General features: G+C 36.6%; 1 protein-coding gene across 1 annotated transcript; it reads left to right on the top strand.

Moving 5' to 3' along the window:
* Window positions 1-14276: 14276 nt before the first annotated feature.
* Window positions 14277-14872, top strand: C5H12orf45 (chromosome 5 C12orf45 homolog). The gene is given in 2 exon segments (XM_036761521.1): window positions 14277-14611; window positions 14613-14872. Coding segments are annotated over 2 exon segments (507 nt in total). The 5' UTR covers window positions 14277-14290; the 3' UTR covers window positions 14799-14872.
* Window positions 14873-15635: the final 763 nt, after the last annotated feature.

Below are 15635 nucleotides of genomic sequence, written 5' to 3'. Positions count from 1 at the left end.
CTGTACATTCATGTAGCTGACAATCTAATAGGGGAAAAAGACACAAATGTGAATAACTGTAATAAATACTAATTGATAAGTGAATTAAGTAAATTACATATGAGGTAGTTCTCCTCTTTAAATACGATCTCCTTGAGAACAGGGACTGTCTTACTTTTCTATTTATATCCTCAGTATTTAGCATAGTGGTTTGCCTATAGTAAATGCTAATTATTTTGTTCACTCATTCACTTACTGTTCTTTTAGTCCTCAACTTATTTTTTAATAATAGCAACATAAATGTAAGAGAATTGGTTTTGATTCCATTTTCTTGATAATAGATTTACTTTCTTGTATTTCTCCTATTTGTGGTTTCTGGAAGTCAGATACTGTGTTCATCATTTTTTATTTTTGAAGAATGTACCAAATTTGGTTAAAAACCCAACTTTTTTTCAATTATGATTAAAATCAACTTTGCAGGATATAATTTTGGGTTGGACTTTGACACACGATCTCATATTTTTTTATTGTATAGTAATTCTGAAATATTAAATTTACTATTCCTTCAGAGCTGAAGTATTCTCTCCTGACCACCTACAAAATGTATTTTTGTAATAATTTAACCACTATATATTTTATCATTTTAAACATGAGACTTTCCTCTTGTACTGATCTATGGATTGAGTTGATCAGCATTTTGTTCTCTGTATTCGAAATTCTGAAGTTTTGCTTTTTGTTGTTGTTGTTGTTATTGTTGTTTTATTTTTTTGCAGTTTGATATTTGGATTTTGAGAGATATATGAGGTATGAGTTATCTTTATGCTTCCTGCCTTAAAAGCATATCATTTTGCCTTTTGTGAATGAATATATTCTTTAAAAAGTTGTTGCTTTAGTTTATCTTTACCCAAATGTTCATCTACTTCTCTATTTTCATATTTGAAAATTTTTATTCTCCCTTCTAGAGTTTCTATTTCCTTTGATAAACAGCAACTTGAGTTCTCGATTTGTTTTATTCTTCTGTTTACATTTTTAAATCCTGCCAGGAAACTTTTGATTTTCAACCTATTTTCTCAATACAACCCTTCAACATTTAATTTCTTATTTTGATAATTCTGAGCTCTCTTGCTTTTTTCCCCACGATCTCTGGGGACTCAATGATATTTTTTAATCTTTTTAAAAATTATTTATGTATTAATTTATTTAATATTTTTAGTTTTCAGCATTGATTTTCACAAGGGTTTGAATTACAAATTTTCTCCCCATCTCTACCCTCCTCCCCACTCCAAGATGGCATATATTCTGATTGCTCCATTCTATAGTCATCCCTCCCTTTTGTTTCCCCACTCCCCGGTCCCCTTTTCCCTTACTTTCTTGTAGGGCAAGATAGATTTCTATGCCCCATTGCCTATATATCTTATTTCCTAGTTGCATGCCAAAACTTTTTTTTGAACATATGCTTTTAAAACTTTGAGTTCCAAATTCTCTCCCCTCTTCCCTCCTTACCCACCCTCCCTAAGAAGGCAAGCAATTCAACATAGGCCACATGTGTATCATTATGCAAAACCCTTCCACAATACTCATGTCATGAAAGACTAACTATATTTTGCTCCTTCCTATCCTATCCCCCTTTGTTCAATTTTCTCCCTTTACCCTGTCCCTTTTTGAAAGTGTTTGCTTTTGATTACCTCCTCCACCCATAGTCCCTCCCTTCTATCCTCCCCCCTTTTTTATCTTTTTCCTTCATCTTTCCTGTGGGGTAAGATACCCAATTGAGTATTCCCTCCTCAAGTCAAGTTCAATGATATCAAGACTCACTCATTCCCCCTCATGTGCCCCCTCTTCCCTTTCCACAGAACTGCTTTTTCTTGCCACTTACTGCAATCTATTCTTTTCAGTGAGAAAGCTTGAAAGTCCTCTATATTTTGAAAATACATATTTTGCCTTGGAGCATGATACTCAGTTTTACTGGGTAGGTGATTCTTGGTTTTAATCCTAGCTCCATTGCCCTCCGGAATATCATATTCCAAGCCATCCAATCCCTTCAGGTAAAAGCTGTTAAATCTTGTATTATCCTGATTGTGTTTCCACAGTACTCAAATTGATTCTTTCTGGCTGCTTGCAGTATTTTCTCCTTGATCTGGGAACTCTGGAGTTTGGCAACAATATTCCTAGGAGATTTTTTTGGGGCGGGGATCTTTTTCGGGAGGTGATCAGTGGATCATTCAATGTGTATTTTACCCTCTGGCTCTAGAATATCAGGGCAGTTTTCCTTGATAATTTCTTGAAAGATGATATCTAGGCTCTTTTTTTGATCATGGCTTTCAGGTAGTCCAATAATTTTTAAATTATCTCTCCTGGATCTATTTTCCAGGTCAGTGGTTTTTTCCAATGAAATATTTCACATTGTTTTCCACTTTTTCATTCCTTTGGTCCTGTTTAATAATATCTTGATTTCTCATAAAGTCACTAGCTTCCACTTGCTCCAATCTAATTTTTTAAGGTAGCGTTTTCTTCAGTGATCTTTTGGACCTCCTTTTCCATGTGGTTAATTCTGCCTTTCAAAGCATTCTTCTCCTCATTGGCTTTTTGGAACACTTTTGCCATTTGAGTTAGTCTATTTTTGATGTGTTATTTTCTTCAGTATTTTTTGGCTCTACTTTAGCCAGTCATTGACTTGTTTTTCATGGTTTTCTCACACCATTCTTATGTCTCTTCCCAATTTTTCTTCTACTTCTCTAACTTGCTTTTCCAAATCCTTTTTGAGTTCTTCCATAGCCTGAGACCAGTTCATGTTTTTCTTGGAGGCTTTTGATGTAGGCTCTTTGACTTTGTTGATTTCTTCTGGCTGTACGTTTTGGTCTTCTTTGTCACCAAAGAAAGATTGCAAAGTCTGAGTCTGAATCTGAGTGCATTTTCACTTCCTGTTCATGTTCCCAGCCAACTATTTGACCCTGGAGTTTTTCGTCAGGGTATGACTGCTTTTAGAGTAGAGAGTACTTTGTCCCAAACTTGAGGGGCTGTGCTGTTGTTTTCAGAGATATTTCTACACAGCTAGCTCTGCCACACCAGCACCCCACCTCCCCCAAGAACCGCCAACCCTGACCTGACTCAGATCTAAGCAGTATCTGCACTCCTGCTCTGATCTGCCACTTAATTCCTCCCACCAGGTGGTTCTGGGGCCAGAAGCAATTGCAGCTGTATTTCTGCAAGCAGCCTCCAAGCTGCACCTCTGTTGCCCCTGGGGTGGTGGCTGAACTGTGAATTCCTTACACTCTATCCCCGAAGTTTTTCCCATTAACCTTCTCTGTTGTCTTTGGTATTTGTCGGTTGAGAAATCTGGTAACTGCCACAGCTCACTGATTCAAGGAGCTAGGGCCTGTTCTGCCTGGCTCCCAAACTGGTTCATCTGTGTCCATCCCATGCTGGGCTCTGCTCCACTCCACTCCCAGCTCCGTGTGATTACCCTGCAACCATCCAGGCTGTCCTGAACTGGATCCCTGCTTCCCTCTGCTTTTTTGTGGGTTCTGCAGTTCTAGAATTTGTTCAGAGCCATTTTTATAGGTGTTTGGACAGTCCTGGGGGAGAGCTTTAGGCAAGTCCCTGCTTTCCAGCTTCCTTCTTGGTTCTGTCACCCTCACAATATTTTTGTTTGTTTGTTTGTTTTGTTTTGCTTTGTTTTTTTTTTTAAGTCAAGGATTTTTGTTTCCTTTACTTTCATAATATAATATTTTAATATTAATTTCTCTGGTATTTTACTCATTTTTCTTCTGCCTTTTTAAGCCTTCCTCTTTGTTTCTTTGTTAAGGAAATTGATTTACATCCAACTTTCCTCTCTTGGACTTTTGATCTTTCAGTATTTGTCTAATATTACTGTGACTTCTTGTCTTTTTTTTTTCTCTTTGGTCATTCCCCCTTTCACTGCTACATAGATGCTCTAGACTATGTTAAGTAATAATAATAGTAGTAATAGTAGTAGTAGTAGTAGTAGTAGTAGTAGTAGTAGTAGTGGTGGTGGTAGTTACCATATCTAGAGCTTTTACTATATGCCAGGCATGATGCTAAGCACTTTACAATGATTATCTCATATGATCTTCACAACAACCCTCTGTTATAGATATCCCCATTTTATGGATAAGGAAATTGAGGCAAAGGTTAAGTGACTTGCCCAGGGTCATAAGACTAGTGAGGATTTGAGGTTGGATTTGACCTCAGGTCTTCTTGAAGCCAGGTCTGGAAGTCAATCTACCATACCGCCTAGAGGCTCTGTCTTGAGAGAAGAGTACTTCTCTGAACTGGGGTAGGTACGTCAAGAATTGGCTGGAAGTGAAAATATTGACCTCCTAGTTTTCATTGTTTTTTCTTTTTTCATTTCAACTACAAAAGTTCTTTCCTTTCTAATTTGCAATGAGATTTTTATCTGTTCTTTTATGTGCCCTTCCCATCTTTGCCCCACCCAATTATTCTTTTTTTTTCTTTCATGTGGATTGTTAGAATTAGTGTCAATGATCTCTTGCAACATGAGTGGATGGGGCTTCAAACTGAGTCACTGCCATGAGGAAAGATGGCAGATAGCCTTGCAACCAGACCAAGAAGTAGGAGTCTTTACAATTGGCTATGCTTCCTACACCAGTTGCAGTGGGGATCAGAATGGGGATGCTGAGTAGAGACTGATATTTCTGTTCTCTGATGCTACTCCATGAGGATTTTACCTTATGTTGTATTTCTTTTTTATGAATTTAGCTTTAGTTCCTCTCTGTCTAAAACATTCTTTTCTTTGTAATAGTTTATTGTTTTTTATTTAAGAAGTATGAGGAAAATAACTGCTCTGCTGACCAAGGTATACAACAGTTGTTATTGTTGAGTCATTCAGTCATCTCCAACTCTTTGTGACCCATGGACAATAGCAACCTAGGCCCTTCTATCCTTCACTGTCTCTCTAAATCTGTCCGAGTTCATGGTCATTGTTTCCATGACACTATCTCTCCATCTCATCCTCTTCCTTCCCCTTTTTTCCCTTTTGATTCAATCTTTCCCAACATCAGTATCCTTTCCAATGAAAAATAGCAAGAACATATATGAATAATAACATAGTTAAGTGGCCACTGAGCCTGCAGTCAGAAAGTTGTTACTGTTGTTCAGTTGTGTCTGACTCTCCATGACCCCTCTTGGGTTGTTTGTTTTGTTGTTATTGTTGTTTCATGACAAAAATACTGTAGTATTTTGTCATTTCCTTCTCCACCTCTTTTTACAGATGAGGAAACTGAGGCAAACAAGATTAAGGGACTTGCCCAAGGTCACAAGCACTAGATGTCTGAGGCCAGATTTGAACTCAGGAAGAGTCTTTTTGACTCCAGGTCTGGCATTCTATCCACTATAATGCCTAGCTGCCCTGGAGTCAGGAAGACCTGAGTTCAAATCTGGCCTCAGATACTTACTAGCTGTGAGACCCTGAACAAATTATCATGTGACTCAATTTCATCATCTGCAAATTAGAGAGGATAGTAACACCTACCCTTCCCTACCTAGGGTTTTGTGAGGATAAATTGAGATAATATTTGTGAAGTACTTCATAAACCATAAAATTATATAAATGATTATCATCGTCAAATATGATGCAGATAGAAATAATACCAGCCCAATACCACTCTCAGATATTATAGAAAAGAACTCTCAGCCTCTTGTGGTATCACTTCATGAGGGTACAAATGATTGCATCAGAAGAAATGAGGAAAGCACCAATATTTATCATGAAGTCCTGGGAAAGAAACAGAAATACTCAAGGGCACATAAAGTTTTTAAATCACTACTGCAAACAGAGGCTTTGGAAAACAAGGCTACATAGAACAAAAGGCCAGTTAATAAGACAATTACCACGATTATTATTCATATATATCATTGCTTTTTTTCATTGGAAAAGATGTCGATGTTGGGAAAGATTGAATTAAAAGGAAAAAGGGATGACAGAGGATGAGATGCAGTGATAGCGTCATGGAAACAATGAACATGAACTTGGATAGACTTAGAGAGTGTGAATAGTTAGTGTAAGGGCAGGCAAAGTGGGATTTTTGGTGGGTTTTTTTTTTGGAGTGCTTCTCAGCACTAAGGCAATGAAGTGCCTTTGAGTCTTGCCTTTTTTTCAATCAAGTCTTCGATTGAATCAGGAGTCTTTGATGACCTGCTTAAGTCACAAGAAAGCCTAAGTCACATGAGTTTGAGTCACATGGTTGTGATGCCCTCTGACCCCAAAGAAGGGTGCATATTTCCTGAGAGGTTAGCATTTTGCTTCGGGAGCTAACTCACTGGAAGAGTGTTCATGTGGAGACTCAAGGTAGCCATTAAGAAACCCCTCCTCCACCCAGCTTTGGAAACCAAGATGTGGTGCTTCTCTCTCTGGTAACTATGTATGTATTGCTATGGACAGACAGAAGCCCTGTCTGCCAATTTGTGTTATTTGCTCTGTTTATATAATTTCCGCTTGTAACTTCTATTTTTGTTTGATCAGGGTGCTGACTTTTTCCCCTGAACTAATTGAATTATATATTTTGAATTTGAAATATATATATATATATATATATATATATGTGTGTGTGTGTGTGTGTGTGTGTGTGTGTGTGTGTGTGTGTATGTATGTATATATACACATAGATGTATTTATGTACATATATATACACATGTATATGTATGTATATGTATATATACATATATATTTATTTATGTGTATATATATACATATTTAATTAAAATGAGATTTTAAAGCCCTTAGAAAAGCAGATCAAAGAATCTGTGCTATCAGCCCTCCTGTGTGCTGGTGTTATTGGCCTTACACCTTCACAGCAGCTGCAAGCAGCATTACTGTTACAGTTAACTAATAAGATGGTGTGTAAAAATGGAAATTCCGTATAGATGTTGCAATAGATTTCAATACTCCAGTAGATTATGAGCTACAACTAGATGCTGCCTGTCCCTCTCCACCCAACCCTTAGCTTGCCTTCTGTGAGATTTGGTATGATCTTTGGCTTTTCTCTCTCTACAGGAACAGGATGGGGCACAGATAATATCTATCTAATCTACCCTCAAGTCACATCTACATATTTAGACAATGGATGCATTCAGTCCTATCTCACACCTGGCAATATATTTTATACTTGTTTGTTCGTGACTATTAGTTACTGTAACAATTGTAATAAGTTAAACACTTAGTTCCTATTGACACTGCCAAAGACCCTTTAATAAGACATCTTATTATTATTCTTTTTTTTTTGCTTTTCTTGGCATCAACCAAAGGAACTTTCAAAGCAATTCAATGTTTCACAAATTCCAGACAAATTGAAAATAGTTATAATTCTTCAGAAGAAGAACATCAGGATTTGACTACAACTAGCTTCTCTATTTGAGGTATATTTTTGCCCCTAGACATATATCTCTACATATTAAAATTCATGTAGACTTTATTTTCTGAGCCCAGTTACTAAATTCAGAATAGAACATGCTTGGCATTATTAAAAATGTTATAGAAACATTTTTATATACTAAATTTGGAAGGATTTGCCATATTTTGGGGTGAACATTATTGAACAGAAAGTATTATTTTTACTTCTCTCTGTTATGAAAATAATAGCTGCAATTTTATTCTGTTATCTTCCAGTGTGTTTTAGTTCATTCTCTAGCATTCACATTTGTGCAAATAATTTATAAAAATAAAAGAAAAAATTAACTTTTATTTTTTGAACTTTTATCTAAATTCAAATTTTTTTAAAGTTGTATGATTTCCCAAATCCTAATAGAAATGGAGATTATTATTGAAATAAATCAGATAATGTTTAAAAATCAGGATAAAATTTGGGGGGAAATGAATACACACATGTACATATTTGTATAATATACATATGTATATATATATATAATATCATATTTTATTTAAAATCTAGAACTAATCAAAAAGGATAAATTCTAAAATATGGTTGGATAGTAACCTATATGTTACACAAAGAATAAATGTACAGATATTTCAGTAACAGAGCTCATCTTGGACCAGAATAATTGGATTTTAATTACAGTATTTTAAATAGGATCACATCTTAGAGGCCTGGGGTCTTTAAGTAAAGAAATTTTGCATAATTTCTTAGTTTAGAAATGGATAAGTGGATTTGAGAGCTTGGCAGAAGAACTTTACCTGAGAAACAGTTGGGAGACATTAAAAGATTTTTTTTGAGCAATATTACATAATTTCAAAGGCTCTGAAGTTTACCTCATTTCTTTCCTTCTTTGTGGAATATTACTCTTTTACCAACTCTCTTGACATAGGTAAAGATTCCTTTCTCTTTATCTCCTGAGATTCCTTTATTTTTCTCACTGATTATGATATTTATAATGGGATCCCAATGCTACTTTAACTATTTCAGTTAATTTAAGAGTTCATGGCCTTTGTGCATAGTTCATGTTGGATAAGTTTTTATTGTCTCTTCTTGGTTCATTGTTAAGGTATCATTTCTGAAATTGCCATTCTAACAATATTGATTTGAATTGTTCAGTCTTAGTAAAGAGCTTTATTTTTAGATCCATTCTCCTTTGTATGTTTCTGCATTTATCTCTCCAAATATCTCTTCTGTTTTAGCTTGATTGCTTCAGTAATTGACCATCTTGACAATGGAGACCATTTATGTGTGTATACACACATGTATCAAAACACATGTGTATATGTGTATATATATATATACATCCATGTAAAAATACATATACATATGTACATAGACATACACCTATACTTATGGACATGCATATTTACTTATTTATGTCCTATTTGGTATGACTCCAATGCTGATTTTTACTAGTATTTAGTCTTCTGTGCCTTTCAAATGAAATCTAAATTCTAGTCACTACCTCTCTCTTTCAATTGACCTTACAGTTTGCTAAAACCTAAGAAAAGGAGCACAGCAATTGTTATCAATCTTTATAAAGATGTCTATTTTAAATAGTAAAAGAAGCAAATAAATGCGCCTTATAAATCATTCTTTATACTCTCTCCCTTGGCAATCTCTTTGATTCCCACAGCTTCAACTATTACCTGTTTTGATGACTTCCATAGTTTTATATCCAGAAATTATTCATCTTACAAATTCTAGATTGTACTCTCCAGCTACCTGATGGATTGCTATACCCAGATATCCCACTGACACCTCAAACTTATCATATCACAAGTTTAGTTTTCATATTTTTCATTTCAGCTTTATCTTTTTGTCTATAGTAAAATCATTCATCTAAGTTCCCATGCTTAAAACTATTGTATTTTTCCCTCACCTTAGCATCTTATAGCCAACCAATCTCCAAATTCTAACTCATGTCCACAACAAGTCTTTCATATGATCCTTTCTTTCTCTTTCTACCTGTACTACTCTAGGATAGTTTCTAATTACTATCACCAAAGCAAAAGCTTTATTTCAACTCTCTCTACCTCTACTGTCTTCTCCCCGCAACACATCTTCATACCACTGTCAAGGGAGGAAGGAAGGAAGGAAGGAAGGAAGGAAGGAAGGAAGGAAGGAAGGAAGAAAGAAAGAAAGAAAGAAAGAAAGAAAGAAAGAAAGAAAGAAAGAAAGAAAGAAAGAAAGAAAGAAAGAAAGAAAGAAAGAAAGAAAAGAAAGGAAGGAAGGAAGGAAGGAAGGAAGGAAGGAAGGAAGGAAAGAAACAAAGAAAGGAATGAAGAAAGAAAGGAAGGAGGCAAGGAGTGAAGGAGTGGGGAAGCAAAGAAAGAGAGAAAGAAAGAGAAAAAGAAAGAGATAGAAAGAAAAAGGAAGGAAGAAAAAATAGAGAAAGAAAAAGAAGGAAAGAAAACTCAAGCATTCATCACTTACAATTACTGTTAAAGACTCACTACTTACTCTACCTCTCCAAGTAAAATTTACTTTTCTTTTTATAACCACTAAAGACAATCCTCAATATGGCATTAATTGTATTCTTTCGACTTCATATTACTCCCTTTCATCTACTCTGCATAAAAACTTTCCCCAAACAAGTCCTGAAATCAACTAGCTTTTGCTTACTCTTTCTGAAATTCACTGAAATTCTGAAACTCAGGAAATGCTTGCATTCCTGAAACGCCCTTTCTCTTCTTCTTGTTCTATTGGAACCTTAACTCTATAAAGTTCAGCTTACACGGTATCTCCTGCATGATGCTTTTCCTGATTCCCCCGCAGACTTTCCTACCTGAAAACGAACGAAGTATTTTGCTTTGCCAATCTCTGTTGTACTTATAATGTGAAATGTATGCTTGTGTTTTGTACACTCACTGGACTCTAATTTTCTTGAAGTCAAGCTATGTTTTATCAAAATTTTATATGCTCTCCAACACTTAGCATATGGTGGGAACTTAAGTAATGCCTATTCAAATAATTTAAATTATTTTAACTTTTAGGCAGAATGATGAGGGGAAAATGGTGGTGCTTTCTATGCTAGTTATTTAAGCAGGGAGTAAGTGTCGCAGTAGCTAGTGTTTCTTTTATTTAGGGAAAGATACGTAGGTGAGAGCAAGGGGAGAATGAGAAAAATGGGAATAATGGACCTGTACTAGAATGAATACTTTACTGAGAGATAAAAGGAATTAAAACCATTGCTAAACATAACCAAAACTGGAACAATCATGAATACTGAGGTTTTCAGATTCCTGAGGTGGAATAGGAGGAAGAAACATCAAATTGTAGCTGGGACTCAAGGACAGAGATAAGGAGCATATTGCAAAATGTATAATGGAATGGAGGAAAAGAGTGCATTTTGGAAGGATCTTTTGTCAAAGCACAGGACACCTGTCGCCAAACTCAGCCTTCTGGAATAGGTGCCCTAGATTCACTCTGAGTTTGAAACAGAAAATCTCTGAATCTCTTCATTCCACTTGTCAGGAATATTACTACTCTGACTTGATTTTAGAAATTATTTTGAGCACTGATTTCTCAAATACCTTTTTCTACAGCTTATATCTCAATAGAATCAGATGTAGCCCTGCCTGAGATCAAAACAATAGAGGATCGTGACTTTCTACCTATCATTCATTCTATGTCAACCTTAGTTCTGCTATTAACTCCTTGGTTTTGATGATGTAGCCATGGCATCAAATATTTAGAGATAACTAGGTTTTGTAGCCAGTCTAAGGTTCAGTCTTTAAAAATCAATATTTGGAGATTTAACAATTTCAGACTGAAATTATGTTAAATTTTTAACACATTTCCCTACCATCTTCAATAAATGATATATATTTTTTCAATGCTTCAAAAGATCCATGTTTTCGTAGCCATAGTCATTTCGTTCCCATACACAGATCATGCCCCTTCTTTATCTTGGTAAAGTCTTTTTTGTGACCAAAATAAAGTATTATCTAGTGAATATCCTTGTAATGATGAGAAAATATAGAAGATGCTGAACCTAACAGTATTTTCATGACTGGTAGCCACTACAATAATCCCTAGTAATTGCCCCGTGTATATTTATATTGGAATGAATTTTCATAAGAGATGAAGGGAATGAGAAAAATAAATGAAATAAACAAATTCGGTTAGCAGTTTAATCAATCGAATAATCAATCAAAAAGCATTTATTAAGCACCTGCTGTAGACCAAGCACTGAGGATACAAAAAGAAGCAAAAGACAGCTCCTAGCTTCAACACACTTATAATTATAAAATCTTTATAAAATACACATTTTAACATATTACTGATATGTTTAATTAGCTAGTTTAGGAACCTTCTCAATAAAGGAAAAGAGGTTAGGCTGGCATGGTTTCACCTCCTCTTCACTTTCTAAATGTTCACTCTTTCTTTAAGGATAAGTACTTTAATTGTCTCAGGAATCAGTCAAGCTTACTGATGTGGATTTTTTGAAAATTGAGAAAATAGTTGCCCTTCTCCAATCCTTTTACTGGGGCACCTAGATGGCACAGTGGACTGGCCAGAGCCAGTCTCCAGAGAATTGGCCCTGGAGTCAGAATGACCTGATATCAAATCTGGCTTCAGACATTTACTAGCTTTGTAACCCTCGGCAAGTCACTTAAATTAATTTACCTCAGTTTCCTCATCTGTAAAATGAGCTAGAGAAGGAAATGGTAAACCACTCCAGTATTTTTTGCCAAGAAAACTCAACACGGGGTCATGAAGAGTTGAACACAACTGAAACTAATGAACAACAATAAAATATATATCCAATATGTAGCTTCTTTGTATATGTTTGTTTCTTCCTTGTCTCTCTCATTAGATTGTGAGGTTCTTGAGGACAGAGAGTGTATTTTTGCTTCTCATTGTATCCTCAGAATTTAGCACAGTGCCTGACACACAATAAGCAATAAATATGTTTTATCTAAGTTGGATAATTGTGGTGTAGTTGTAAGGATATTTGGAGGAGAGGAAAGTTTAGGGGGAAAGATAATGGTTTCAATTTGGAACATGTTGAGTTGAAGATGTCTTCTGCATATCCAGTTCCAGATGTCTGAAAGGCAGTTAGGATTGTAAAATTGGAGGTTAGATGAGTAGGAATGGATAGGTAGATTTGAGAAACATCAGCGTAAAAATAATAATCTCAATTAGACCTAAGTAGATCCCGAAGTGATATAGTATGGAAGAAGAAGGGAAGAGGGCCTAGGACAGAGCATCTGTATGATATGAGGTGAGGAAGAGGGGAGAAGGAGCTCAGAGTGAATGCTCTCAATTTTTTTCTATGAAATGGGAAACAAAGTACTCAGTTGAGAAGGTAGATTAGAGGGGGACTCTTAGGAGTTTTGAGTAGAAAAGAAAATCTTTAGAAGAGTCACTGTGGATGGGGGGGATGATATCATTGGCTAGTTATATTTGAGCTACACGACCAAAAGCAATATCTATCCTTCCTAAGAACACCAAACTAACCTGTGTTATCCATAGACAGAGAAACACAATAAACATTTAAACAGATATTTTTGATACTCTGAATATAAAAAGGAGAATCTCTGATAAAGAATTAGAAGAACTAGGATATCTCTAAGGCATTGCTAATATGATTGCAAATAGATGAACTGAAGATTGATTTTGTAAAATTTATATAAAATAATTAACACAAGTAAATAAAAGGGTTTTTTTGTTCCTAAGGACTTTGCTTTTATGTTTGCCACCATGTACCACACTTATTTCATTGAAACAATGAATATTGCATAAATTATCTGTCTTTTATGGACCTTACCAAATAAAAGTGTGTCTTTAAAAATGTTAGCTAAGTCATTTATTTGTTTCTGGGCCTCTTTCTTCATCTGTGAATGGAGGAGGGATTTTGTGTCTTCTAGATGTAACCTCCAGGGTGCTAGGCTTTAAAGAAAGCAGTGGTATGGTGGGAAAAATAACTGGCTCCTGAAATGAAAGGACATCAGTTTAAATGCTGCCTATAAAACTTAATGCTTATGTGACCTCGGGCAATTCCTTTGACCTTACCGAGCCTCAGTCTCCTCGTCTGTAAAATGAGAGCATTGGTTAGGTATCTCCCAGAATCTCTTCGAGTTCTAATTCTATGATTATTTCCTCCAAGTAAACAGAATTATTTCCTCTTTGAGTCCCACTTGTCTGAAGGTAGGGAGTGTTGGCTGATGACTTGAAGCTCACATGGCTGTGTGGGTGATTCAGTGCAGTTCAGAGTAATAGCTTATCATCACATCCATTGTTTCAGGTGTTCAGTGAACGTGTGATTTCCTGTTTTTACTCTCTTCTCAGTCCCCTCATGTAGCCTTGAAGATATCATGGATTCACATTTGCACTTCAGGTAAATCAAAGAAGTATTTGCCAAAATGTATCTATGAATGTTGTCATAGCAACACACTACTTTACACTAAACAGTAAGTCTTGACTGTGAAGTAGATTTAATTAGCTCTAAAATTCTGGAAGTGAACTTGGACGTCCTTCAACTATAACCTTTCCACTGCCTCTTTTGACTTCATCCCCTCCTCCTTTCAGAGAAATTAAAGCTTGCCTGTGTGTACTGTCACTGTAATAATTAAATTGACCTCAGCTGTCATCTATTTTGTTCTATGCTGAATTCCCTTCTATGCCTCATCCTATTATAGTTTGCTTTATACACCAATAAGTTATCTCCAGTATCTTCAGTAGTACCTCTCCCAATCCAATCTACCAACTACAGACTTCCCCAGAAAAAGTCAGGCTCCAGTCCTCCTCATTGACTTACATACCTGCATCCTCATGAATCATTCATATATACACATACAGATGTATCTATGTGTGTGTAGGTGTATATATGTATATTCTCCATCCGGGTCTCGGGCCGGCGGGATCTCGGCTCTCAGCTCGCGGCTGGCATGGCTGGGCTGGAGGAGCCGGGGAACGGCGGGCAGGGGCGCGCGGCCCGGAGTCGGGGCTCCGGCGGCGTGAAGACAGCGGTGTCGCGCGAGCTCCTGCGCGCGGGCTGCGCAGGCGCCGGCGGGATTCAGGACACGCTGCTCCTCAGTTCCAAAGGCAAGAGCCCGGGCTTGAAGACAGTCCGAGTGGAGAGGAGCAGCCTTTTAGAAAGAGTGAAGGACTTCCTACCTCACATTGAACAGGCAAACAAAAAACTGAGAGGGGAAATTGCGTCGGGGCCTCCAGGCCTGTTCAATATTGAAAACGTAGATGGCTCCCTGGAAAAAAATCATAGAAATGGCTGTGGCAGTGGTGGAGGTGAGCAGCTCTGATCCCGAAGAACTCAGTTCAGGAGAGAGTTCTGACTCCGATGATGAGAACAGTGTGACTGGAGAGGTCACTGTAGAGAATATTAAGCTTCCTACACCGGGAGGAAGAAGGGGAAAGATAGAAGTTTTGGACACTTGAACTACCTAACGAATGAAGCCGCCCATCTCAGGCCCCACGACCGCCTGCTTGTGTGCCCAGCGCAACACTCAGGTGACCCAGCCCCCTCTGGCTCCCGGGGATCATTTGTGTGACCTACCATTGTCCATTTTGTGGGACATCTGCACTGCTTCTGTATATGTTGTATATAATTTATGAGGGTTATGTGGAAAAGTCAACTTTTCTAGCCCCTTACCCAGTCCTTAACGTGGAAATAAATGGCATTAAATAAATGCTTTTAAAATTAAAAAAGTGTGTATATGTGTATATTTGTATGTGTATATAAGATGTGTGTGTGTGTATATATATATATATATATATATATATATATATATATATATATAATGTGTTGTTGTTCAGTTGTTTTATTCATGGCCAGCTCTTCATGACCCCATTTGTGATTTTCTTGGCAAAGGTACTGGAGGGGATTGTCATTTCCTCCAGCTCATTTTAAAGATGAAGAAACCAAGGCAAACAGGGTTAATTGAATTTTTCAGAGCCACGTAGATAGTGTCTAAGGCCCGATATGAACTCAGGTTTTCTTGGCTCTAGACCTGGAGCTCTATCCATTGTGCCACCTCACTGCCGTGTGTGTGTGTGTGTGTGTGTGTGTGTGTGTGTGTGTGTGTAATTATATATGTATATGTGTATATATCTGCATAAGCATATGAATGGATGGATGTAAAGATGTGTATGTCTGTATGTGTGTATATACATACACAACACATATATACACACTTATCTACATATATTCCACTACATATATTTCATATTTATGATATATATCACATATGCATATGTAATACATATCTTTATCTA

This window comes from Trichosurus vulpecula, chromosome 5 (genome assembly GCF_011100635.1).
Source record: "Trichosurus vulpecula isolate mTriVul1 chromosome 5, mTriVul1.pri, whole genome shotgun sequence".
Taxonomy (NCBI): domain Eukaryota; kingdom Metazoa; phylum Chordata; class Mammalia; order Diprotodontia; family Phalangeridae; genus Trichosurus; species Trichosurus vulpecula.
The sequence above is the reverse complement of the archived record's forward strand: the minus strand, read 5'-3'. Positions and strand labels throughout refer to the sequence as shown.